Source organism: Choristoneura fumiferana, chromosome 21, assembly GCF_025370935.1.
Source record: "Choristoneura fumiferana chromosome 21, NRCan_CFum_1, whole genome shotgun sequence".
Taxonomy (NCBI): Eukaryota; Metazoa; Arthropoda; class Insecta; order Lepidoptera; family Tortricidae; genus Choristoneura; species Choristoneura fumiferana.
In genome coordinates, this window is record NC_133492.1 from 9,501,316 (window position 1) to 9,529,260 (window position 27,945).

At 37.3% G+C, this 27,945-nt stretch overlaps 2 protein-coding genes across 4 annotated transcripts; one reads left to right on the forward strand and one right to left on the reverse strand.

Annotated features, from left to right (window-relative positions):
- The first annotated feature begins 85 nt into the window (after positions 1-85).
- rump (heterogeneous nuclear ribonucleoprotein rumpelstiltskin) lies at positions 86-13,498 on the forward strand. Of its 3 annotated transcripts, none has more exons than XM_074104100.1 (14): positions 86-250; positions 1,043-1,239; positions 1,690-1,852; positions 2,110-2,215; positions 2,631-2,748; positions 3,028-3,174; positions 3,526-3,867; positions 6,751-7,018; positions 7,141-7,253; positions 7,349-7,484; positions 7,608-7,673; positions 8,410-9,870; positions 10,795-10,940; positions 12,421-13,498. In XM_074104100.1, exons 2-11 carry the CDS (start codon positions 1,057-1,059, stop codon positions 7,661-7,663), a joined length of 1,632 nt encoding a protein of 543 aa, XP_073960201.1. In that variant the 5' UTR covers positions 86-250; positions 1,043-1,056; the 3' UTR covers positions 7,664-7,673; positions 8,410-9,870; positions 10,795-10,940; positions 12,421-13,498. The 3 variants fall into 3 exon arrangements, with proteins under 3 accessions (XP_073960201.1, XP_073960203.1, XP_073960202.1); XM_074104101.1 differs by lacking the exon at positions 86-250 and adding an exon at positions 284-348; XM_074104102.1 differs by lacking the exon at positions 8,410-9,870.
- Position 13,499: 1 nt separating this feature from the next.
- Positions 13,500-27,664, reverse strand: LOC141439987 (sodium channel protein Nach-like). The gene is made up of 10 exons (XM_074104446.1): positions 27,425-27,664; positions 27,224-27,302; positions 27,039-27,157; positions 26,828-26,939; positions 20,113-20,282; positions 18,179-18,284; positions 16,640-16,791; positions 16,147-16,271; positions 15,343-15,636; positions 13,500-13,627 (listed from the first exon to the last, which is right to left on the reverse strand). The coding sequence occupies exons 1-10, from the start codon at positions 27,592-27,594 to the stop codon at positions 13,500-13,502; spliced, it is 1,455 nt and encodes a 484-aa protein (XP_073960547.1). The 5' UTR covers positions 27,595-27,664.
- Between the last annotated feature and the right edge of the window lie 281 nt (positions 27,665-27,945).

Here is a 27,945-nt window from a genome sequence, read left to right on the forward strand (position 1 = left end):
GTTTTTAATTTAAGCTTAAATAGCTGGCTTATCATATTGGCGACAGTGGCGCCACCAAGCAATGAATAATAATCAATGATGAAATGAATGAAAAAAAAAGAGCCGCCATTTTGTTTTATTATATTTAATTGAAGCACAAGCGCAAGCGGATGAAATATTGCTTGTCGAAGTGGCTTAACGTACCATTTATAATTCATATCAGTGGTTACTATTAAGTACATCGCAGTTCTTTAGTTATTACTTATTAGTGGTAAGTTACTTTCATATAAGTAGATTATTTACTCGAGTGACTCGAGTTGAGTCCCAGCATGAGTTAAATCGTAACCGGCATTACCGGCAAAGGAAAGGGTAATGTTTTTCTTTGATATTATTAAATTATGTTTGAGCCAAGTTTAGAGAATCTAGTCCTTATGTTGCCTTACATTGTATTATATCCGACCAATTAACATCAGAAATCGGAACTCCTACACTGACTCAAAACAACAAAAAAACGTGTTATTTCAAAGCCTGTGCCAACGTCCGTACGGCATGGTCCTTACTTAGGGCTGCCACCTTTCAAAACCAGTATACCCGGAGATTTTAGTTGTTTTTTTTACAGTAAATAAAACAATAAATTATTATATTAATTTATTGTATTTATAAAAATATAAATAACCTAGCTAGTCCTGGGTTGACTTGGGCCAGCTTGACACTTAAAACTATATTTTTTATTCTGAAGGGATTGTTTAAGCATCTCTTCTTGCTCAGGTTTCTTCAAAAACTTCAAAAATTCTTGGCAATTCATATTGTAATTAATCTTTACAATTAACTCTGCCTTTACCATTTCAACTGACAAGCAGTTTTGCTTGTCTGTCCACAAATTATTTCCCATAAAAGAAAACCATCACCGCCCGGTCTGACCCGGAGATATCGATGTTAAACCCGTAGCCCAGACATGCACCATGCAAGCCCGTACACTCCGGGTCAAACCCGGAGAGGTGGCAGCCTTATCTGTACCATAGCCTAACTTACAAATCTTAAAATGTCATTTTTTTTAATCTAGTTGTACTATCAGCAATGGAAAACCAAAGAGAAAGAGAGCGTGATCGCTCAAGGCGCGGAGACAGGCCTTCGAGATTTTCAGACGCGCCGAGAGACCGCTCCAATGACCGCGAGCGATCTGAGGGAAAACGATTGTTTGTGTCCAATATTCCTTACGAGTTCCGGTGGACTGAACTTAAAGACTTATTTAAGGAAAAGGTTGGTTTATCCCTTATATCATCAATAAATGAATAGCGTGTCCTTGGTGGACTTTAATCTTACCATGCTTGCCTGCAGTCTGACAGTTTTATGTACCTACATTAACAACAATCACAATCTTTAGCTTGGGACTCACACATAGGGTTGCCAGATGGCTGGGACATCCGGGATTGTCCTGGAATTACGTATCTTGTCCCGTGTCTGGGAATTACACTTGAATGTCCAGGATTTCCACTATGAGAGCAGTATTGCCTTCCATATTAATAATTTTAAGCTTTGTGGTTTGGGCTGTGCGTTGATAGATCACTATGTCAGTCAGTCAGTCAGTCACCTTTGAGTTTTATATATTTAGAGTCGTATTGATTTGAAATACGAGATTTTTTCAAAATAGTGACGATTTCTATCTACCAGTTGCTGGTAATAATAATAGGTATGTGTATTTATTTTCAGGTTGGGGATGTGGCTTATGTTGAGCTATTTAATGATGAAAATGGCAAACCTCGAGGCTGTGGGGTTGTTGAATTTTCAAATACTGAAGCCATGAAGAAAGCACTCTTTGTAATGCATAGATATGAGCTGAATGGTCGGAAGCTGGTCTTGAAAGAAGAAACAGGTAGAAAAGATTTTTTTTATTTAATGTTTTTACTGCTGGGCTCTTATCATTAACATTAATAAACATACCCCTGGAAATGTCGGATTTCAGGTATAATTTCTTAGTGGTAGAGCTAAGCTATTTGACCTACAACCGTGTTTTTTTTTACGTGATTTTAATACAATGGTTTAGAATCTTAGATTTAACTTAACTTATGAAAAAATGATAATTTCACATCTTTTGTAAACTTGTTTTTTATTTTATGACATTTGTTAAAGGTAACGAAAGGAACAGAACTAACAATTCAAGGCAAGGAGGAGGAGGAGGAGGAGGTGGTGGCGGTGGTGGTGCTGGCAATAGGAATACAAGGGATGATAAAGATGGGTAAGTTCTATACACAATTTCAGCTTATGTAGCTGGGGAGGGGTCTATGGGAAAGATTCCTGGAAGGTTGCTTTAAGACATTTGCATCCACATATTGCTATGCATTTTTTGCTTAATAGTAACCCGATTTTGTCATGGCACAAAAATGCACATGAATGCACATGAGCTTCCATAATAATATACAACATTTTGGTTTGGCCCCTTGGGTTTTGTTGTTCACAACTGTAAATTGACTAAACCCTCGTATGTGGGAACTAAAAAAAGTACTGAGTTCTAATCTCATCTCTTTTAATAAGAGCAAATTCTGCTGATTTAAAAAAATACAAAAAGATGGTCTTCAATTTGGCACTGATCAGCGCCTAAACATATGAGGGCTAAACCATTGGCAATGTTTAATCTCAATTAATTGTTTCAGGTGGGGTATGATGAAGCCCAGAGAGCCTGAGAATTTCAATACTTATGGTTTAAGTCTTGAGTTTCTTGATTCCATTAATGTTCAGCCACCACTGGTCAAGAAAGTTTTTGTTGCAAATGTAAGTAATAATATATTTATTTCAATGAAGCTGACTTAATTTAATTAATGTTGCATATTTTGTATTGATTTAACTATAGTTCCCAGTTTCTTGTGTCAAATGAAGATGTTGAACATAATGTCCATTGTTCCATTTAAAAAAAAATGACATGTGACTGAATTATGTTTAAATGTCTTAATGTTTATTTGGGCACAAGCCAATAATATTGAAATGATAAACAAAATTATGAAAAGGTTTGAAGATTTGTTTTTGGCAAACATTTTCTTTTATGTATTTTAGCTTGATTATAAAGCAGATCGTGCCAAAATTAAGGAGATTTTCAAAATGGCCGGAAAAGTACATAACATTGATTTGGCCACTGATAAAGATGGAAACAGTAGGGGATTCGCCGTCATTGAATATGACCATCCAGTTGAGGCTGTGCAGGTAAGTCTGCAAAATCAGCAATACAGAGTGATACAGGACACTTGACTGGACTAACCTTGCCAGATTCAGTTAGTTAAGGCTGTTATCATATATCATACCAGTATTAGTGAGATTAACTTTTTTTTAAATGTTGAAATCAAAGTATTCAATTATTTGCTAAGTGCATGGTCACTGCAATGAAGTGTAGGGGCTTTACTTAACTATAATTGTGAACAATATATTATTGATTACTGAGGCTGTAGGGTTGGTCCTGTTAAGTGCTCACATCTCCCGAATCACCCAGTATGTTAATAATCTCATTTCCATTTATATTTTTGCTATTGAATAATTAAATACCAAAATTTCTTACAGGCTATATCCATGTTTGACAAACAGATGTTACATGACCGTAGGATGACAGTCCGTATGGACAGGGGAGTTTCTGATAAATCAGAATTTCGATTACCAGAAGGTTTGAAAGGCATTGGGCTTGGTTTGGGCCCCAACGGAGAGCCGCTTCGAGATGTAGCCAGGAATCTGCCTCAGAATTCCAACACTACAAACATGAACCTAACAAATCCGACGACGTCATTAGGCACTAGTGTTTTGGGCGCGGTGCCAACTGCCAGCGTCGCTTTAAACGGACTTGGCGCAGGCTTAGCAGCAAATACACTTAATACTAACAATGCCTTAGGTGGTGGCTTGGGATTACAGGTAGGTTATTTTTTTTTCTATATTAGTATTATAAACACATTAACTGTTGTCCGCGAGTTAATTTGTGAAGAATTCTTGTATCACTGTCCTGTGGGTACTATGGAATTTTTCGTTGTGTTACTACTATAATGCCTGTACTCTGATTTACAAAAGGCCTATTGCTTCCTTTGATAGTTTTTCTAAAGCTCCATTTTTCTTTTACTTATTAAGTACTGAATTAGTAAGTGAAAGAACAGGGAACCACTGCCGAAATGCTGACAAGCGTTATCGCCCACGTTGAAGAGGTACAGTCAAGTGCATAGATATGTATACATCCCAAAGTCTCAAAAAATGCCATCATCATTAAGATCATAAAGTTGGCAACATCTAAATGTGCATAAACATGTATACATTGTTTGAAAGATAAATATGTATGCTACACATGTGCAATAATATGTCTTCAGTAATTAAATCATAAAGGGTCAAGCAGGCTAAGCAAACTAGAAGTGCCACCAACGACGGATCTGGTCATTCTTTCAAGTGGTGTACTGGCAAGTACTAAGAATACTATGCTTAATATCAGTCCTCTATCTTCTTTTGTTTTCGAGTTATTCAGGATAATGATTAGATTAGATTAGATTTATTTATTACCTTTTGAAAAAATACATTATAAACACATGTCAGTTAATTACAAGAAATTCACAAAAGAATCGTCAAATGTATACAAACAAAATAAATCTTAATTACAATAAATTGTCAGCGAGAATAAAAAAATCATCAGCGTATCATTGAAAGTGGCATATTTTGTAAACTGTTTAAGTTAGATTAACCAAACAAAATAATATTTGGCAAGAATAAATTAGGCTAAAAAATATATATTTTAACCCGCATCATTTCCTTATACTTCATTATGTAAAAAAAAAAATATATTTTTCTTCAGATTTTTTTCTCCAGAAAAAATATGCATGTATAGCCACTAGTACCCGCCACATACACATCTAAAAATATTTGCGTAAATCTTCGTGCGTCATGTCAAAAAAAACATTATCGAATAAGTAATTACGAGCATATGTAAATAAAGTACTAGTGCAGGATGTAGACATGTTAGTATGTAGGTATATAACCCTTTCTAATAAACCTATTTATAATGCACCGACGATGACATGTCAACGTTGATAACATTTGACACATATTCGAGCTGCATATATTTTATTTGCATTTTGTATTAGAAAATGGACAACATACATACGCACGAAGATTTACGCAAATACTGTATTGCAAATATAAATATATTATAAAAATCTGAAGAAAAATAAAATGTTTTTTTTTTTTTTTACATAATGAAGTATAAGGAAATGATGCGGGTTAAAAATAGGTATTTTGTAGCTTATTTTATTATTGTCAATTATTATTTTGTTTGGTTAATCTAACTTTAACAGTTTACAAAGCTGATGATTTTACATTATCCTGAATAACTCGAAAACAAAAGAAGATCGAGTACTAATATTAAGCATAGTGTTCTTAGGACTTGCCAGTACACCACCTGAAAGAATGACCAGATCCGTCGTTGGGGGCACTTCTCCACCATAAAGCTCATAAATGATGTATACATCATTAGTCAACATGACAATCCTTCATTCATGATTTATAACAATTTTAACTAAACCGCATGTTGAAGTGGCCAGTCATTTAATTCTAAAAAGTTTTTACGTAATACCAACATTAACCAGTCACTGGCCATTACGTAACAAATGCAGGTTATTTTGAAAAGAGAATTTTTAGGCCTGAAGGCAATCTGAACTACGAGTATGTGAAACTCAGGATGGGGGTTGTACAGTCAAGTGCAATGATATCGATGTCTGCGGCCGATCGTAAAATCCGCCAAAACACGACATTCCTAGGCATATCGTGAAATGGCGCCATTTCATGAATTAGCTATGGGACATCCGCCATATCGTTAAAAACACGCAAATCATGAAATTCCTAGGCATATCATGAAACGCCGCCATGTCGGTTCTGGTCACAATCAATACTAACCACTCCTCGCTTCGCTCGTCGTACCTAAATTTTTCTTCTTTTCGGCATATCACGATGTGCCTGGTATAGAGCTAGGAATATCGACGAATGCCGTATTGTTTCTCAGGCACATCGTAATATACCTGGCCAACTTTCAGGCATATCATGAAATGGCGCCAGGTTTATTTTTATTTACACTTCATAGTTAAAATCACAATCTAGTGTTAAAATACTGGTTCTTCGAGGACGAAGTCGGGGTCGGTAATCTAAAAAATAATAATTCTTTGAGTTAAGCGTAATTTATATCATCACAAATAATATTAAAACCTCTAAGACAGGTTTTATGCCACTGGATTAGATTTTGAACCATTAAACAGCAAGGAATCGTAAAGTGTCTTGAACTGCCTACACGCTCTGTCCATCAACGCCAACTTATATTTCTTGTATATTTACATATTTTTGCAACTATATGTGCATATTTATTTTTTAGCTTAATATTGTATACATTGTTAATGTAACAGTTGTTGTATACAAATTAGTGTAAGTGTAGTATACATGTTTATGAGTTCTTCAATGTGTACATATTAATAAGCATTGGGATGATTTTAATTTTGTGCAGTTTTAAATGGTTACTTATTTTTATTAACAATACTTGTATACATATCTTTACACTTGACTGTACTTATAAATAGACTAGGATAATAGCTTTAGGGGCTGTTTCACCATCCATTGATTAGCGTTAACCGACAGTTAAATGTGATGCCGTCTCCGTCTATTTGAACAAAACAAATAGAGACGGCATCACACCTAACCGCCACTTAACTAACACTGGTCAATGGATGGTGATGTTTGCCCCTTAGTATTTATTTATGAATGCTGTCTTTTCAGGCATTAGGATTGACAGGGTTGGGTGCACTTCAAAACCAGCTTCTGCAACAAGGTTTGACTGCCAATGATCTGGCCACCATGCTGACTGCTCAGGCTCAAGTACAGGCCCAGGCACAGGCACAAGCACAAGCACAGGTGCAAGCGGCCAGTGTCAACACAGGCCTCAACCTAGGGAACAATGACCTGAGTTCAAGCGTTTTGGGGACTTCTTCTCTCGGCAATAATGTTTTGGGAGGCAATAATTCATTAAGCAGTGGACCACTTTCAGGTAACTTTTATGTTTTTTTTTTTCGCACTTGCCCAGCGTAAAAAACTGGGCAAAGCCCCTTTTGCCATTTTTAGGCAGCTATTTGTGAAATGCCTCTAATTTATTTTTTAATTGGTTTATAGCTTCAAACAGACAAATGGTTGGTGTATCAGTCCCTGGACAAGGGTATGGTCGTGACTCTGGCGTTCAACAGAGTGGAAGGGAAAAACCATCTGACATGGTTGTCATTACTAATGTAAGTTTTGCTCAAATTTTAAATTTAAACTAAATTTTCTCTACCATAGTTTTTTAAGATTATTTCATAACTGAAGACATTTTTTTATTTTATAGCTTCCACCAACAGTAACTTGGCAGTTGATACGTGAAAAGTTCAGCGAATGTGGAGACGTTAAGTTCGCTGAAATGACCGCACCCGACACTGCTATCGTGCGCTTCCATAAGGAGTGGGATGCCGAAAGAGCTATCAGTATCCTTTATGAAAACACCTAGTATTTATTACTGGCCTTATATAATGAAGTTTTGGAATGCGTGTAAAATTTACCGATTTTTATTCGACCACACTCGTTGAATTTCCTTAGCAGTTGCTCAGAAATGTTCGACAGGACTCGAATTGATGGCAGGACTATTGATGTTCGTTTCTTCTGAGGAGAATAAGGTAAGACAAAGTAAAGTTATGACCCAAATTGATATATTGTTATAATGTGATTCCTTTTCGTCTTTTGATAACTTTGGTTTGCTTTCACTCTCGAATTTCGTTCTTGGATTTTACATTTGGGTTCTAAAATAGACATGGGCGTACATTCGGCATGCACGTTTCCAAGGCACGAGAGCTTTCCGTCTGGATAGCGGACCACAATGTTCTGTGACGGTAGATTTTTCGAGAGCGCCTTCGACCACATTTGTAGCGTTGGATGCTTTAGCAATGGGACTGAGAAAAAAATTGCTGCAGAAAAAAAATGTTTGCATATAGTAATCATGCGATGAACTGTGTTCTTCGTTAGATCTATTTTGTTGGACCGTCTGACACTAATTTATTCGTAACAGATCAGCTACGTCGACTTCACATGCTACAGTTATTCAATCTTTTCACCAAAGAGTTTTTGGGCTGGGATTGGGACTTCACAACATTGGTTTCTAGCCGGCTTGTAGGCTGTACTATGGCTTGTTACACAGTACGCGCATACTCGAATGTGATCCTCATTCTGTATTCTATTGCGACTATAGTTGTGTGCGAGTCAGTTGGACCCGTTGTTAAGTCCCAGCCTACCATTTCTAAATTCTGTAACCCTCGGTTTTCATACCCGACGAAAAATGTCGTTAAGATGGGAACTATCACCTTCCCTTGGTCCTTTAGATAAATAGTCAACGTATGTTTTTTTTTGTGTTTTCAGGAGTATTTCAAGTCGATCTGTTGTGGGGTTTGTATAACGCTCGGCTGGCTACATTCAAAGAACTGTCGTCTTAACGTTTCTATTAATATTCTAATTTTTGTTCTTTACAATCGACTAGATATCTAATGGATTTTAAGTTAGATTAGTTTAAGTTTCATGTTTGCTATTTGCGTAATTAAAATCTGTAATGAACTCGTAAGTGAAGGACTATCTCATTTGTGGCTTATTGCTTTAGGAATTAGATAGATATCCTTTAAGTAATGGCAATGTCTTAAAAAAATTAAGGTTGATCAACGTCTAAAAAACTGCGAGATTTAAGGTGACAATTTGATTGATATTAAACTTGTTCATGACGCCAATCGTTTGTTCCTTTTCTCGGTTTCGAGGTATCCATACCATAACACTCACATTTGCGCTAATGTCGTGGTTCTACTTACTGCCTACTACTATAACCTGTCGTGTATTTGGTCAACACTGGTATTTATTTGTTCTCTCACATGTTCATAAATTAATCAATTGGGTCTTACCGGCAACACTCGATTAAGGAACACATCTGGTGCTTTTATTTCTCGCCAATCGCTTTGATGGAGATAGATGCAGTCTGATGATTTTATTGTTTGGAATGCAGAAGAGATAGGCAGGATAAGTTAGTTTTTCAGTTCTTTACAAATAATCCAGAAGCATACGTATTAAAACAGTTACATAATTGTTCAGTGGATTATTTAAATAGTTAAGTCTAAATAAAAAAAAAAATATGTATGGTGCAAACTATAAATGCTTTTTTGTCGTACGTTTTCTGGGTTTCTTAAATTGGATAAAACGTAATCAGTTAACTATCTTAGGTTTAGGGACTGTTTCACCATCCATTGATTAGCGTTAACCGACGGTTAAATGTGATGCTGTCTCCGTCTATTCGAACAAAACAAATAGAGACGGCATCACACCTAACCGCCAGTTAACACTAATCAATGGATGGTGAAACAGCCCCTTAGTGTCTAAATTTTGTTTACTGCTTAGGCTCTAATAAAGTACCTACTGATAAAGAAATGGTGTATGGGAGAGGCCTATGTCTGACAGTGGACGTGCTAACGGTTGATATGATGATGATTCAAATGAAAATAATTACTTTAAAATATCTTAAGTTATCGAGTTTAGTTGCCGTAGCTCATAAAATTATAAATAAATATTATGCATGACATAAAAAGAGGATTTTGGACGGTTACATTATGTCAATCTGAATGGGTCACGGCTGCGGTAAACCTCGTGGCCTCAGAAGTATCCGCAGTTCATTGTTGCTGCTTTTCACTCCGAAGTCGCTATCCCATGCTGTCTCAATCGGAACCACAGGCGTGTTTGGCTCATCATGGGGAAGATGTCTATCGAAGAGGGAACTTGATTCCAGCGATATCTTCTCATCACAACAAGCTCAAAATAATCAAAGCTACTTAAAAGTTTTTGAGGGTAAGTGTACTTGTCATCGACCCTTTAGTTATCGTTTGGACGGTTTTGCATGGGGATTCTCTTGATACCGTATAATGTCCGTGTTCAAGGATATGTGAACTACGTTGACATCTCTGCGCTAGTTGTTCCTATCTGCATACTTTCTACGTTGCTTGTATTTAATTAAATCTTTTGTTAATCTGCACAACAAAAAAGTTTTGGCAACGCGCCTTGGGATTGAGCCGTATTCGACACGGCGTACGTTCACGATAGTTCGCAGTTTTGCTGTGGTGAAGAGCGGGAAGTGTCTTGAAAAGGAAAGGTGTCATTCATCATCGTGTTTCTTAATTGAGATGTCGATTACTCTGTATTTAATGAAATTGTATAAAGTAAATAAAATGATAATGGCTTTCCTATTTACTCAACTAGTTAAAAATAAAGTAAAGGTTTATAATGTGCGACTCTGGCTGTCTCGGTTTACGTGTTTATAAAATGCTGTTTATTTATAAGCATTTTCGCGACGTGCTTGTGACGTCGCCGCAACGCGACCTTGTCGTCCTTGTTTTATTTTTGTATTTCTCAAGTTGAAAATAGTTGACTTATTCACAGATTTAATTTTGTGATTCAATGAAAATAAAAGTAATCTATATCTTAATTAAAAATAATTGAGATTTATAACAGTTAATTTTAATTGTAAGGCTTCTTTAAACTGAAACTATCGATATGACGGGTATATCGAATGTATTTTTAATTTTCAATACCATGATACGCTTCCGATAAGATTTCATTGAGAATAGGAATGGGGTGTCGATGAGTCGGGTTTGAATGAATGTCCGGCTCCATTATCGTACATTTTGATTCTTGGGCTTGTTAAGTTTTCGAAATTGTTCATCGCATGTCACACTAAAACAAAACGGTTACTACGTGTTATTGTGCTGATTTCAGGGCATTCCCATCATAAGTAAACTTACGTTGCACTAAGGTTGCTCGAGGCTACAAAATATTTATTGGAATATGGCAGACACATGTTCTACGGCTGATGAGTGACGTGAAATTTTCCGGCACTGAAGTAGCCGATGTAAGATGATGATGTAAGTATATTTATATATGTTTTTTCCTAAAATAATGTGTTCGTCATATATCGCAAATAAAGACCGCGGTATAAGATTTGGGAATTGCCCACTGGAATTTAGTAAAATCCTGAAGTTTCAATTCCAATCCCAGATCATATGGTATACGCGAGCGAAGCCGCGGGTAAGACCCGAGTTCTCATTGTCTGAAACCCTTGTAATCATGATCGTTTTCACCACTTCTTTCTGTCACACGGTGTAGGACGACGGTAGAAAGAGATGGTGAATGGATACGATCGCGAGCACCCGAGCCGAGCGTTAGATAATACCGATAACTATTCGCACAAGAGCTTTTAAAGCGCCGTGTGAAAACCCGTTGGTGCTATTTTATTTAAGTTTGATTTGACGTCCACCGCTCAACGTCAATACTCCGGCAGTGCTCTATCCCTTGGAGTGGCAAGCGTCCGGGTCCCGGCACACCCTTGTTTGGCAGGCGACCGGCTCCCGGCACGCTGTCAAAAACCCTTGAGTGGCAAGCGACCGGCTCCCGGTCGTTGGCGGGTGACGTATTTCACTAACAAATATAAACTGGTAGACCTATATCTCGCTTGCTTATTCTTGCAGAATGCGTTCATAAATAGCATGGATGGCATTTATTAACGGCCGCGGCAACATTACGGAAGAAATTTCGTTCTTATCGTTTACTCAAGTTTCACTGTGTGGCCGCTGCCGTGCGCTGATATTTTTGGAAACCTCGTATTATACTATTATTTGATATTGAAAGACTATAAAAGGGCTTTGTTTCGTAAATAAATTAATATTTTACGAAATAAATCAGTGTTTCCTACAGGTAATTGTTTTATTTGTAATTATAGTTATTTAATACATGACTGAGAAAAATTTGGTTATCAGATATTTGATAATGAATAATAAAGTTCACAGAAATTGAAGGTCATTCATTGTTATTTAATTAGATATGCCATTTTATGCTAAACTATCACTGTAAGGCTTATCTATAAAATTAAAGTAGTTTTTTTTGGTGATATTTTTAATAAAATTCGCGAATTCGCGAAATTAATTCGTAGGTGTCACTGCAGTCAAGAAAGATTTTTTCAAAATGGCCGCGCCGCTTGACAGTAAATTTTAAATATGGCGCTGCCATTCCACAGGCTATAAAAAGCTCCCCATTTTAAAAGCACTATCGTGTGAATAATTTACATAAGTAACAATTCATTTATTTATGTAGTTCAAACGTTTTTTTAACGCTCGTTGAAAAAGAGCTTGTGCGAATGAGGCCTGACTATTAAAAAATATGTTATATCGATTCTAGTGAACAACTCAGAAACCTCTTATTTAATCACAATTAGGTACGTTAGTTATCACAATTTCCAATAACAGTTATTTATTATTTACTTAATCAAAAAGATCGGGTATCAAAATAAAATCAGGTTTACTGAATTTTTTTAATAGGTATTTCATGAATGATTTTGTTTACTTACAGGATCACGTGATGTGGTGATAATTTACACGACAAGAATACGTCCAAAAATGAATAGTTGATGAGGCTAAAACATTATCTATTACTATCTCGCTTGCATTGATTTATATGTTGGCCCCAACTTAACATTCTATGTCAGTCTATCTTGGAATATGCACTCAAGATAAAAGATTGAACCGGACCGACAGTTAGGTATATCGTAGGTATAGAGGTGGGTTGTACTCGTAGTAAGACAGCTAAATAATCGAATATTGATAAGAATCATTTCAATCATATTTCGCTCTCGAAAATATGGCTCTGACCGTTGGAGGACAGTTTTTCCAGAGTCTAGTAGGTGTTGCTGTTGTACGGTAAAAAAAAATCTAGAAAACGAAATATGAGAGAGAGGTAATGGTGGATGAACGAACCTTGTTGAACACGGTATTTGACAACTCCTGATTTTGCCATATCTTAATATTATTATGAAAATATAGAAATACAGATAGTGTTTAGCGAAGAGAAAATTTAAATCGGCTGAAAATTGGATTTATAATGATTTTTTGAAAAATCTATATACCTGTCTCTTTCTCAAACGCTTTTCTCTATGCAGCAAGTATGGCGGTACTGGCGTGTGACGTCACATGCCAGTATGTCTTTCTCTGTCTAATCTTTAATTTCAAACCTTTATAACTTTGTTATTTGTAAAGGTAGCTTAAAAATTGTTTTTCTATTCGATAACAGGCATTGTGTAGTTTTAATTTATAAAACATATACAAAATAGTCAAATACCGTATTGGAAGTGGCATGGCATATCATTTTGACACAAACGTTCACACAACACACGTTTGCCACAAGCTCATAAGATGATCAAAGCAAAGTAGAAGTTAAAGTGGTATACTAAACTTCATAAGTACTCCAGTGTTGTAAGCATAAGCATTTCAAGAGAATTACAGTTTAGAAGAAAATAATTAAGATAATGCAAACGAGGTAGTAAAGATACTATACGAAATGTTGAAACAAGCTTAAAGCGTTGAATAAAATGGGTGGTGTATCATTCATGATGTGATGAAGATGATGAATAAATGAACTGAATACAGAGATACTTATTTTGTTTTATTTATTATCCAATCAGCTAGGTTTCCCAAGGGAATCCTTATGATTGTCATTATCAGTTCCATAATTGAAATCACTGAACTACCGATGCAAAGATTTATGACGCCCCCTGTTTTCACTGAAATAAAAAATGTTTGTGTTAGACTCTGGCCAGCGAAAGCTGTCTACGCATTTTTTACGAATCTTCTGGTAGGTATCATCTTTGAGACTGTCAAAATTGACATATTGTCATTATAACCCGTTAATTTTATTTTTTGTTTTATTCAACCTCCTACGATCCTCAAAATGGAAAATGTTATAAGATTGTTAGAATTAAAATGTTAGAAGATATATTATACAATGCCAATCTGGTCAAAATGGTTTAAAAATTGATGCGTCTGTATATCTAGTGCCATCCACGAAGACGCGTGATTTTGACAAAATTAGACATTAATGACATTGTAATAAGAACCACGGCACGCGTCATCGTGAATGACTACCTATGCGTAAATGGGCACTGACAAAGGTCATAAAATGTACCAAGTAAAGTGCATCATCAACTTTCACACATTACTATAATGAATGTTGATGCAGCTTGAAGTTTCGAGTATAATTTAATATCAGGAAAATTTAAATAAATATCAAAGTATCAACATCGTTTAATCAGTGTAGGTACAGCAAGTGTTGTCAGCCTCTTTTTTATTTTATTTGCTGCGGTTTGTCTGGGACAGCTATCGTTGGCCGTTGGCGTAGGCAAACTGACACGAAAAACTAATAACAGCTAGTGAAAAAACTGGCCAAGAGCGTGTCGAACACGCCCAAAATTAGGCTGCTATTTACTCATAAACTACTAATAATTCTCAAGCAAACTTGGCCGCTATAGTTTTCCTTGAAAGTTTGATATGCTTACTACCATCCTGAATTTTTTCAAATTTTTCCACCCACCAGTTTAGATTTTAGAGGGGGAGAGGACGCTCGATTTTAATGAAAATTTGCACTTTAAAGTTGAATATTTCGCAAACACATCACTGATTCAATTGTCTTAGCAAACCCCTAATGGTTTTAAAAGACCTATCCAACTATACCCCACACTATAGGGTTGGATGAGAAAAAAAATCACCCCCACTTTACATCTATGGGAGGTACCCTAAAAAAAATTTTTTTAATTTTTAATTGTACCATTTTGTCGGCATAGTTTACCTATATATCCGTGCAAAATTACAGCTTTCTAGCATTGATAGTCCTTGAGCAAAGCAGCCGACGGACAGACAGACAGACAGACAGACATGGCGAAACTATAAGGGTTCCGTCTTTGCCATTTTGGCTCCGGAACCCTAATAGCTATAAAGGAGGTAAATGTTCTCATGCTCGACATGCGAATGCCCAATATATGACTGCCTGCTGTCACTTCAATCGCTAATGCAATGATCTGAGTTGGCTACTCCTGCCTGGGACCAGCATTCAAGATATCGTCACTACTTTGAAAAAATCTCGTATCTAAAATCAATATGTCAACAAAATTGAACCTTGACGTAATGTTCATAAGGTCCACTCAGAAAAATTAACTACTTTGAGATACGAGTTTTTTTTTTAATATTGATATTTAATTTACGATTTTTTTTGTAACATCTTGTTCGCACGCATTTTTGAATCTCATATTAACTATATATCTGTGTACGTCGGGTAACGGAGTGGTGTCCTGTCCGATAGTAGATCATTTTGTTACCCGACTTCAAAAAAGGAGGAGGTTATCGATTCGATTATATTTTTTATTGATCTAGGGTCCTTCCTTTCGTTCTCGACAAACTTTATTAAAATAAGATAATGTTCTCAAACTTAATGTTGCATACTCACAAATCATATCGTGAACGCTAAATATGAATTCCCTTTTTACTCTATACCTAGGAAAGGTAGAAATGGCAATTCTCAATTTGCTCGTGGATTCCTGGGCCAAGAAGTTTTCTTGGTCCTTTAGGTACTCTTGCGCTTCGCAAGAGCCGAGGCAGCCGCAGTCGCTGGAAGATCGTGGCAGTGAAGAAAAGTGACCGAACTTGGCGATGGTGTCGTTAGATGGCGCTAACCTTATTATTTCATTCTTATACCGAATGACGCACAAAAGTTCGTTGAAATCACATATTTTTTCGTGGTCTGAAATATAGTTAAAGTGAGTATCATTGATGTAGAAAGGTTCATACTGTTCATTAGGTATAAATAATATATCTCTCTATTTTAGACCGATAAAAAGAACGGTTCCTGTGTGGAACCCTAAAAGTTTTATATCTGAGTTAAAAAAAGAGAATGCTTTGACATATTGGACTGGTTTGAGGCAGGTGAGTTATTCAAAAATCCATGAGAATTTGTTTTTTTAAAATAGAATAGTCTCTGAGAAAATATTTCTATGACAAATCCAGAGGGGATAATAAGTGGACATTTAAATATAGGTTAGGTTGAGTTCGTTAGGTACAGTCACCTGCATTAATATCTGCCTAACATACTCACAAGCACAAACTTTCGCATTCCTTTATAATATTCGTGGTAGGTATAGGTATCATGTTATACTTAGTCCACAATGTTGTGACACGACAAACCTAGGGAGAGTTGTGTTGGGAAGTTACAATTGCCACATCTGCCGTGAAAAGACGTAGAAACTAAACTTGCCTAACGTTCTGTAGAAATGTGGCACACAACCGCACAAAGTTAAGATCATTTTGACTCTGCAGTCTAACATGCAGTGATTGTACGAGTAAACTGGGTACCTGTCACTGACAGGTTCATGTATGTACCTGTAAGAGAAATAAATTGGAAAACTTTTTGTGATCGCTTTTGCTAATCATTAATTAAAAGCTTATATTACGCCGTATTGAAGCTGTGGTGGCCCAGTAGTTTCACCAAAGGCACACCTCTTGAGTTTCCGAAGTTCATGTGTAAAATTATATTCGAAATTTACCACGAGTTTTACGGTAAAGGTAAACACCGTGAGGGAAGCGGCACAAACCTGCGAAGCCATTCAATGGCGCGGTGTGTTTTAAAGTTCCCAAATGAGCCCGCGTGGGATCTACTTCCCAAGCCCTCTCATTTTGAGATGAGGCCTGTACCATTCAGTGGGACGTATATAAGCTAGGATGATGATGATGATGATGATCAGTATTACCTGCATTTGCGAACATTTATTGGAACGTTTCGAAGTGAGTCTGAGATCTTGGCACTCCACACTTGGTAACCAAACAAGAGTAAGCCCTCGGCTTCGTAAGTGAACGAAGGTGTTGTACTGATAGCGATTTCATCAGGGCTATGAACGTAAACCTGGGAAATATTAAAATTAAATATAAATATATGTAGATGATCAGTCGGGTCAACATCTGCAGAGAAACTTAAACCTTTCCCTCCCGCCCCGATATTTATTTACGATTTGGTCAGAACGTCTCCAGGTTTTTCTATGCAATAAATGTGTGTTGATGCAGCTGCTCCACCTCCACGCTGTCGGAACACAAATCCCACACCCAATTGTCACCATCATCACACTACGCTGACGCGTTCCGAACTCAACCATAGTTCATCCTCAGAGCAACACAGCCGTTCACCATGCTAGAAGATGTGTGTCTGACATCCTCAAAATTTTAATACCTAGTGTTGAAAGCTTTTCACGGATTGGTGATATACAACTTCGTAACAACTTCATATTAAATGTTAACAGAAGAAATCTTGTTACTGAAAAATCCGTAACATCCCTGGTTAGGACTTGCACCTTTGAATTTTTCGAAATGTTCATCGCGCTTTTCGATGAACGAAAACATTGTGAGTAAACTATAACTTATTCCGTGGTAAACCTGGAAACGTAGGTACACTGCTAAGTAATTCAATAGAGTGTGTGGAGTTCCCAATCCGCACTGGGCCCTGTCTAAACTACAGCTCAAGTCGCCTCAATCTGTGAGGTAAGTGCCTTAATTGCAACAGTTTCTCCCTATATATACTGTAGTCTTTGAACAGTTGTAGCGGGTCGTTAGTAGGCTGGAGATAATGACACCGCAACAAAGCTCTTACCTACATGTCCCGCACCTATGGAGGTTGCGACTAACTTACGTATTTTAGAGTAATTAAAAGGAATAGCATGTTATTGATTTTAGTTTCATTCATATAAGTGGGTACCTAATAAATAAATTTGCCTGAATATGTGGGTACTAGCTTTTGCCCGCGGCTTCGTCCGCGTGGAATTCGGTTATCGCGCGCTGTTCCCTCGGGAACTGTGCATTTTCCGGGATAAAAGTAAAAGTGCCTATGGCACTGGCCCATAAACTATCTCTATGCCAAAAATCAAGTCGATCGGTCGCTCCGCACACATTTATAATAGTTATTAGTATGGATGTGTTGGTAGGTATTCAACTAGGAACACATTCTGTTAGTTAGTTGTTGTTGTTGTTGTTGTTGTTTCTTTAAAAAAATATGGCTCTGTCCATCGGAGGACAATTTTGCCAGTGTCTAGTAGTTTTGCCGTTGTACGGTAAAAAAATTCTAGAAAACGAAATATGAGAGGTAATGGTGGATGAACGATGACCTGTTAGTTAGTTTATTTGTTCATTTAATATAATACGTCATAAATGACAAAAATGTCACCACTAGACGTTAACCAGACATTTTCCGTATAAGACTTATATACCTAAGCCACATAAAATGAACTACATAGGTTACATACCTTGTACACTTCAGCGTAATTCATTATCTGAGTATAGAAATCCACGTCGTGCGCAGAGATTTCAATGTTGTTTTTAACATACGCCGCCGCTTCGTCTTTCCATTTGCTAAAAATACAGAACTGCATATTTCTTGATGGTATGAGAATTGAGAGCCGAGTCTGTTACTCCTTTTGTTTTCATTACCATGTGTAACTTTCTCAAAGTGGAAAATACAATCAAGTTGGATGGTTGGTTTGGTTCATTGGTTACTTCAACGTATTATTGTCCAGTGTGAAACGCGACAGAATGCATTTGAATAAAGCGATATGAATTTTTAGGGTTCCGTGGCCAAAACGGTAAAAACGGAACCCTTATAGTTTCGCTATGTCTATCCGTCCGTCCTCGGCTTAACTTAGAGACTATTAGTGCTAGAAACTTGTAATTTTGCTTGAATATAACAGCAATTATGGAGACTAAGGGGTAAGTATAGGTAGAGTATAATTTAGAAAAAAATATTTTTTGGGTTTCTCCCATAGGTAGATGTAAAGTGGAGGTAATTTTTTTTATCATGATTGGAAAATATTGAAATGATTACCTTTATTAATTAAATTAATGTCATGGTTTAGTTACAGAAATAAGTTAGGTCTTTATTAACCTCCCTTAAAAAAATCCTGGCTGCCGGTAACACACTGTATAGGTAATCTGTACCTACCTACAGATACTCGTAAGTAATTAAGTAAATACTAAATCACTTTCCTTTTTTTTTGGAATTCTGTCGCAATATTATAAGCTCAATAGTTTGCTACTACTTAGGATTCTATAACATATAAATATAAATATCATGGTACACTTGACACCAATTGACCTAGTGTAAGGTCCGCCCGGATTGCTACCACCATCTTGCTCGCTAATCCTGCCGTGAAGCAGCAGTGCTTGCACTGTTGTGTTTCGGCGTGGAGAGTAAGACAGCCGGTGAAATTACTGGCACGTGAGGTATCCCGTCTTAGGCCTCTAGATTGGCAACGCGTCTGCAGTACCCCTGGTGTTGCAAATGTTTATGGGCGGTGGTGATCTCTTACCATCAGGAGACCCACTTGCTCGTTTGCCATCCAGTCGAATAAAAAAAAAAGTCCCAATTAGTCCCAAACTAAGCAAAGCTTGTACTATGGATACTAGGCAACGGTTAAACATACTTATACAGATAAATACATACTTCCCAGAACTGAGAACAAACATTCGTATTATTCATAGGTACAAATATCTGCCCGGCCGGGAAACGAACCCGGGACCTCAAGCTTCGTAATTAGGTTCTCTAGCTACTTGGCCATCCGGTCGATAACAGATCATTTTGGTACAAATGTCTAAATATACAATGGTCAGAAATGCCTCATTATCAATATGTACAACGGTCAAAAAGTATGTAAATGTAAACATGTTATAGGTAATGAACAAAAGACAAATCAATTTGATGCCACAAAAACCTAAGAGCCTAAATACTAAATATCAATGAAAAACCAACCGAATAGAAGGTCAAGATTTCAAATTTCAAAATAATCAATCCGTACAAAAGTTGTCAAACTGTACTTCAAAAAACGAAATATGACAATGCATGTTCAACACAAAGCGTGTCAACGAGCATGTCAATAGCGTTTTGTACATTTTGGCCCCAGAGTATTCTGTCCTGAAAACTTTCAGACACAAATACACCTGGACCGCAGTTAAAGCTGCCTTGAAAACATTTTGAGTATAAGTGCATGTTGGCCATACCACGTTTTGTCCCTAAAATATTCAGACAAATTGACCTGGTGGGTGGTGGCACATACATTTTGAACTTTTTGACAGTGTTACATCTCAACATTCTATGCATTTTGCCATTTGTACCAAAATTACCTGTTACCATCCGGTCGTCTTGGCCATTCTTAACTATGATTTTAGATGGCAACACTGGACTCACATAGGGTTGTGGAGCACGGCGACGTTGGAGTTGATGACGTGGCACATCCCCATCTCAGTCAAGGCCGGCTCTATCGAGATCGGCTCGTTTATGTTCGTCATGAAAGTGCCGTTATCAAAGCTCTCAAACAGCATTGCGGCTATTTCGGCATAGTCTTTTGTATGTAAAAGCTGTTGGAATTAGAATTGTAATTATTTATTCAAAGCTATTACGACTGGAGCAGATATAACAGCGCGCGTTGCCTCATCCCGTGCCTCTGCCGAAGAATATGCTGATAGTGACTGTAGGTACTCGTACCTACCGACCTAGTCATGTGAAATTTTTATTTGTGTGTTTTGGTTTAATGAACATCTTGGTACGAGTTATAAGGAACGGACTTAGTTGCTATCCAGACCAGTGCTGGTCTTCAACCAGCGATATGCTGAGCCAGGACCTTTTTATAGCAGCAACATTTCCTATTGTTATTTTTACTTATTATGTGTCATTGCTGTTATAAATAAATTATTTTCTTTCTTTCTATCCGTAGCAAATCTGTAGGTACTGATGTAGACTTTGATTACCTTCAACGAGTTCCCGATATTTCGACGCAGTTCCATGCACCATCACACGAGTCTTAATGAGCAGTAAAAGTAATCACGGTCTACATGACTCCCTATGTTGCAGGTTAAGCAGTGCAGCCTATGCTTTGCGTAAATTAAAGCCCATTCTGGTAGATGGTGCACTAAAGCAAGCATACTTTGCGTATTTCCACTCGTTGCTTTCGTATGGCACCATACTATGGGGAAACTCCACGGACTGTGAGCGCGTTATGGTTCAGCAGAAGCGGGCGGTGCGGTTTATTGCCGGTATCAGCCAAAGGCAGTCGTGCAAAAAAATATTCACAGAACTTGGTATCATGACCCTATCTTCGTTGTATTTGTTTCAAGTTATTATGACATACGCGCACAAACATATCTCGAATCGAATGGGCGTAGCTGGTCAGACCACTCGCAGCACGGGCCGCTTACGGGCAGTCCCTCATAGAATGGCATTAGCGGGAAAAAACCCGCGCGTTATCGGCCCCAAATACTATGAACACCTACCTACCCTCAGACCTAAAAAGCGAAAAGAACGATGAAACGTTTAGCCGTCGACTAAAATTCCTTTTGTTGGAAAAAGCGTTTTATTCGGTAAATGAATTCATAAATCTGAAATTTTAATTTTATTGTTTAAATTGTTATTATTATTTCTTGTTTTTAGGGTTCCGGAGCCAAAATAGCAAAAACGGAACCCTTATAGTTTCGCCATGTCGTCTGTCTGTCTGTCTGTCTGTCCGTCCGCGGTTTTGCCCAGGGACTATCAATGCTAGAAAGCTGTAATTTTGCACGGATATATAGGTAAACTATGCCGACAAAATGGTACAATTAAAAATTCCAAAATAATTTTTTTAGGGTACCTCCCATAGACGTAAAGTGGGGGTGATTTTTTTTTCTCATCCAACCCTATAGTGTGAGGTATCGTTGGATAGGTCTTTTAAAACCATTAGGGGTTTGCTCAGACAATTTTTGATTCTGTGCTTTGTTTGCGAAATATTCAACTTTAAAGTGCAAATTTTCATTAAAATCTAGCGTCCCCCCCTCTAAAATCTAAACCGGTGGGTGGAAAAATTTGAAAAAAATCAGGATGGTAGTAAGTATATCAAACTTTCAAGGAAAACTATAACGGCTAAATTTGCTTGAGAGTTATTTATAACATATACCTAAACTTGGAAGACTCCGTATAAAATACGAAATCCTTAGAAAATATTACTTAATTTTTTCGTAATGGCTACGGAATCCTATTTTGGGCGTGTCCGATGATAGAGATGGAACTGTAGCATATAGCTATTATATTAAAACATTTTGTGAATTAAAATACTAGTTTTATTGGTATCTAGCAAAACATTACATTTGAAAGACAAATTGGTAGAACGTGTCATCACCAAATTCAAATAATGTCCATAGAGAAAATGAGGACGGCATTACACCTTCCAACACCTTCTCCTGATGTGGACTCATGTGGCTGAGGCACGGCGCTATCCACACATCAGCCTTGCACAGTGTCTGGCAAACTTCACCTTCGACAACGGCTTTGTCATAATGTCAGCTAGCTGTATCTCCGTCGGACAGTAGCTGATGTTGATCAGTCCATTCACGAAGTGTTCATGAATAAAATGGTACCGAACATCAATATGTTTCGATCTTTTGTTAAAAGAACCAGATTTCACCAGTTGAATCGAGCTTTGGTTATCAACATGCAGATTTAACTTTGCTTCTGAATCGGTTATTTCTTTCAACAGTGACTTCAGGTACAATGCCTCTTTGCAGCAGTCAGCTGCTGCTATGTACTCGGCTTCGGTCGACGATAATGCTACTATAGGCTGTCTCTTGGATGCCCATGATATTGGTGCATTCCCAATCATTAAAACGGAACCAGATGTGCTTCGTCTCGTTAGCGGATCACCAGCATAGTCCGAGTCGCTGAAAGCATCGATATCCTGTATTGGGCTATTTCGTTTGAAAATTATGCCCTTTTCTTTGGTTCCAACCAAATACTTGAATATTCTCTTTAGCTTTGTGACATCTTCTTTAGATGGATTTTCAACTTTCGGCTGACTTGATTTACCGCTTGCGCGATGTCTGGTCTAGTTCTGGTAGACAGGTACAGTAAACTTCCACTGCCTCCCTATAGGGATATTCCTTCTCCTGGGCAGTTTCCTGTATCGACTTGGCATCGTTACTCGCAGGTGTCTCACACGGCTTCGCATTTTGCATACCATACTTTTCCAACATTTCGTTGATATAACTCCTTTGAGTCAGCCTTATTCCTTCTTTGGAGTTGTTTATTTCCATACCAAGGTAGGTGCTTGGATTTTCATTCTTTTTCATTTCAAATTTGTTTTCAAGTTTTTTCAATAAACCATCGATTTGTCTTCTATTTTTTCCTATGACCAAACCGTCATCGACGAATAGTCCGATGATTATAGATTTGTCTTGGTTTACGAAAACGCATCTTTCGGTATTGATTGTCTTGAATCCCAAATCAAACATCGCTCGGGTAAATGTTTTGTTCCATGTAAACGGAGCTTGTTTTAGACCGTACAGTGACTTCTGCAGTCGGCAAACTTTTTCCGTTATAGTGCAGTCAGTATTGTAGCCAACAGGTAGTTTCATATAAACTTCATCTGTCAGTTCCCCATACAAGAAAGCAGTCTTGATATCAAACGTCATGAAGTAATAATTTTTGGATGCGGCAATGGCTAGTAATGTCTTTAGGGCAGATTGGCTTACGACTGGGCTATAGATTTCTTCGAAATCCAGGTTTCCTTTCTGTTCGCAGCCTCTTACGACTAATCTGGCCTTATACGTTCCGTCATCTTTTATTCGAAATACCCATTTGTTAGACAAAATTTTATGTCCTTTGGCTTCCGACTTGTCAACTATTACCCACGTGTTATTTTTCTTTAGTGAGTCCATTTCAGATTGAATCGCCTTCTCCCAATTTTCTTTGTCGGTGCCTGTCACAGCTTCTTTAAACGTAAGAAACGAGCTGTCATTGCTTTCTTCAGTAGTAAGCATAGTTACGCATCGATTTAGCTCATAATCCTTTGTCCATACTGGTGGTCTCACCTCTCTTTGTGGTCTGCCGCTTGTAGAGGATGATTCAGTTGGATCTGGATCGGGCTGGACATAGGAGTCAGAAGGTAGATTAGGAATTCTGAAAAGGTAAGTTTTTATTAGTAATTTCTATTTCTATTTTTTCGGTTTCAGGTCAAGTTTCTCCGGTTGACAATCTTGTATTTCTCAGTAGGATTCGTTTCATAGTGCATCTTTTCGATTACTTTTACATCTCTACTTATGATTATGTTTTTCTTCTCCGGTACATATATTCTGAAGCCTTTAGCGTTTTTCGCATATCCTACAAATACTCCTTCCACAGCTTTGGCTGAGAGTTTCCCTCTTCGGTTCTTATTCAGTACAAACGCTCTATGACCGAACACATGTAGGTGTTTTGCTGATGGTATTCTTCCTACCCACTTCTCATAGGGTGAACTTCCTTTTAGAGCTCTTGCTGGACTCCTATTTATAAGATAGTTTGCAGTATTTACTGCCTCAGCCCAGAAGTTTGCAGGTATATTGGACTCTATCATCAGACATCTTGCCTTTTCCATGAGTGAGCGGTTTTTTCTCTCACTACAGCCATTTTGTTGTGGGGTGTAGGGTGCAGATAATCTTCGACTAATACCATTTTCCATAAGTAATTTGTCAAATGCTTTTGATTTGTATTCGCCTCCATTGTCAGATTGAAGACTTTGAATTTTCTTCTTATGGAAGAGTTCAACGTTGTTCTTATACTCCTTGAATTTCTCGATAACTTCGCTCTTTTGTTTCATGAAGTACACGCAGCAGTATCTAGTGTAATCGTCAATGAATGTGACGTAATACTTTGATCCACCCAGTGATTCATGTTCGAAAGGCCCGCATACATCGCTGCTGACTATTTGTAGCGGTTCGGTAGAGAATATTTCGTCATGGCTTTGGAATGGTAATGTGGTCATTTTTCCTTTGATACAGGTTTCACACGTCTCAAGCGTGTTTTCCTTAAAGTTAAGTCCTCGCATCATTTCGTTTCTTACCATCAGCTTTAGGTCTTTCTCATTCACGTGACCAAGCTTTTTGTGCCATTTCATTATTTCGCTTTCAGCTCTAGGCGTGAAATTTGCTATCTCTTCCGGTTCATCAAGTTCAAGAAAATATAATTCATTTTTTCGTTTAGCTTTTAAGACAACACTGTTATTTTTTAGGACTTTAGCTTCATTTCTTTCGAATAGTACTTTGTAGCCATGATCCGTGATTTTACTAACTGACATTAAGTTATTTGTCAAGTCTGGTACGTATAGTGTGTCTAGTAAATTATTTTTGCAGCTCTTGGTGTAGAGTACGACTTTTCCTTTGCCTTTAACTTCGGTAGTGTGCTTTTCCGAAGCTAATCTCAGTGTGTCGTTCGCAGGAATTAGGTCGGTGAATAGCCTTTTATCTCCTGTCATATGTGACGTGCAGCCACTATCTAAACACCATGAACCATCTTTGGTTTTCGAATTTTCTGTAGTCAAACATGTGTTAAAGTTTTGTTCTTGACCTTTGTTCACGTTGCCCTTAGGCTTTTTCTTTGACCAACAATCTTCTGTCAAATGCCCCTTTTTGTTGCAATTCTTGCACAACAATCCCTTTTTCTTTGGCTTAACATAGAATGCCTCTGAAGTTTGAGGTTCGACTTGCCTCCTTGCTTCATATTCTTCTATAATTTTGACCTTTAGGATTTCTGGACTTGGCAGGACATCTCTGGACTCAATAGCTGTTCTGAAGCTATCAAAGTTTGTAGGTAAACTGTAAAGCATCATAATGCTCAGTAACTCAGGATGAATTTTGACATCCATATCTTCTAATTTACCGACTACGTCCAGAAAATTATTAAGATGATCTCTTACGTCTTCTTGGGGAGTCATTTTCTTCAGAACCAGCTGTTTTAGCAGCGTAGCCTTCCTTGCTGGCCCTGAACTCTGGTGGACTGACTTTAACTTGTCCCATACCTCCTTAGACGTATTACAGCTCTTAATTTGCTTGAGTTCGGCAGGAGATATAAGCAACAGTAGCTCTGACCTTGCCTTTAAGTCTTCCTTGAAGTAAGCACTCTTTTCTTCGGCTTTAGCAGTCGCCGCTAACGTTTTTTCGCCACTAGCGATGTCCCACAAGTCGTTTCTTATGAGAATTGCCTGTGCCTGTAGACACCAGGTATCGTAGTTCGATTTCGTCAACGGTTCTATGCTCCGAAAATTTGAGCCCATTTGTTTACTCACTTTTTGTTATTAAAGTAGCTAATTTTCCATTTGCCACAACCACGCTCTGCTACCACTGATAGAGATGGAACTGTAGCATATAGCTATTATATTAAAACATTTTGTGAATTAAAAATACTAGTTTTATTGGTATCTAGCAAAACATTACATTGAAAGACAAATTGGTAGAACGTGTCATCACCAATTCAAATAATGTTCCATAGAGAAATGAGGACGGCATTAACCTTCCAAATCCGAACACGCTCTTGGCGGTTTTATTTTATTGTTTAACATTGACATTTAAATTGTTGTCCTTGACATTTTGATCATGATTCTTTTTTAATGTTAATTTCAATGTGTTTTCATTCTGACGATCGTTTGAGGAAGACCAGTCTAATTTTAATTGTTTTCATTCACATAATGACATGCTTAGAATTTTATTTTTTTATAATTACTAATCTTAATAGGTACATTTGACGATTTCAATACAAATTCTTATAAGTAACTGACATTTATGTAAATTAAGTATAATGTAATGATGTACTGAATGAATAAATAAACTAAACTAAGTAAACTAACTAACCATCCCGTAAGAAAATTATGTCTAGAGTAATTAACCGATAAAAACTGATAATTATATTTTTTTTACAAGAATATGCATCGTAGAGTGATCTCCCTCTGCTATTCAGTAAACAGTAAACTACGGTAAACTTGCGCATGGTAGAAAATGATGTCGGCTAAAATTTTGCAAATATAATCCAAAGGCAACTCTCATGAAAAGTGATTTCTAATCATTGCTATTTAAATAAAGTACACGTATGTTGTAAATAAGTACAATCTTCGTTCTGCAACGTAACTAACTTTTACAACGTCTGCAGTTTGAACAGCTATTTGGTCAACCGTTTCAAGCGAGATTGTTCCAAGTGACCAATAGTATGAATGCAGGTTTTTGCCAGTTTTATTTCGGGTTTCACTGTAACAAAATAGTAATGTTTAATATTACTTACCTATGTTGAATGGACCAAGATAGCATTGTATCCAAAGTTTTCTATCCATTTTGCCGAATACTTACTTAACCAGAGCACTGAATACGTCTTGATCAATATTTGAGGCGGGACACAAAGTGATGGCTGGGTACGAAACATTCCAGTTATAATAATCCATCTCCACGCTCATCACGACTGGAGAGTTCTGATAAATTATAGGAGTTATAATATCAAATAACTTAGATAAAACACAGACGAACTATTAACTTACTATGTATCTGGAATATTGTGACGAAAGAAGCATGACTATTATACCAAGGCATATTACAAAACTTATAGCCCAGTAAAGTCTGCAAGAAAAGCAAGGTTTATTGATGATTCCATTTTTCGTGGTTATAAATGTACAAAATTTTCCGTTATTGTAGGTACCTACTTTTTGTTACCACTTAGTTAATGAAATAAAAACATTTACCTCCCCGTCCAGTGTATCTCCATGTTTACGATATAGGGCAGACCATGCGTCGTACAACTTCGTAATTCACTTTGTAAATACTTGATAAGTTTCTCTCTCTTCAGTTTTCTTGCGTAATTATCCCGTTTCCTCTTGAATAATGGCCGCACTTTGGCCCTCGTCTTTATCATTATTACTATCTACATAGAGGTTTTCAATTAAGCGGCAGTTATTAGCTACTGCTATAACTTATTGTGTGTCCCCCAGACGCGGAGGAAATGAAATTACGAGTAGGTAGTTGGACGGTGCTTCGGCACTAATGAGTCTGGTAGAGAAGCCGCGGACTACGGCGTCCCGTGGAGACGCGCCGCTACCACGCGTTAATTAATTGCTTAATTTATGACCTCGCTCGACAAAATCGTGAACATCAATCCTCTGTTAAATTTTCATCTTAGATTATGATTATTGAACGTTCATTCACGACGTTAAATTAATCCAGAAGTTAATTTGCTCAAACCACAATTTTGTGTAATCCTCCGTTG

What these genes read in the sequence shown, in the direction of transcription:
- rump (XM_074104100.1), top strand. Translation starts at nt 1,057, where the DNA reads ATGGAAAACCAAAGAGAAAGAGAGCGTGATCGCTCAAGGCGCGGAGAC. An exon ending in AAGACTTATTTAAGGAAAAG is followed by an intron (nt 1,240 to 1,689) that starts GTTGGTTTATCC and finishes ATTTATTTTCAG; the next exon opens with GTTGGGGATGTGGCTTATGT. An exon ending in ACATGGTTGTCATTACTAAT is followed by an intron (nt 7,254 to 7,348) that starts GTAAGTTTTGCT and finishes TTTATTTTATAG; the next exon opens with CTTCCACCAACAGTAACTTG.
- LOC141439987 (XM_074104446.1), bottom strand. Translation starts at nt 27,594, where the DNA reads ATGATAAAGACGAGGGCCAAAGTGCGGCCATTATTCAAGAGGAAACGG. An exon ending in GAGATACACTGGACGGGGAG is followed by an intron (nt 27,303 to 27,424) that starts GTAAATGTTTTT and finishes CTTTTCTTGCAG; the next exon opens with ACTTTACTGGGCTATAAGTT. An exon ending in GCCGTGCTCCACAACCCTAT is followed by an intron (nt 18,285 to 20,112) that starts GTGAGTCCAGTG and finishes CTGTATTTTTAG; the next exon opens with CAAATGGAAAGACGAAGCGG.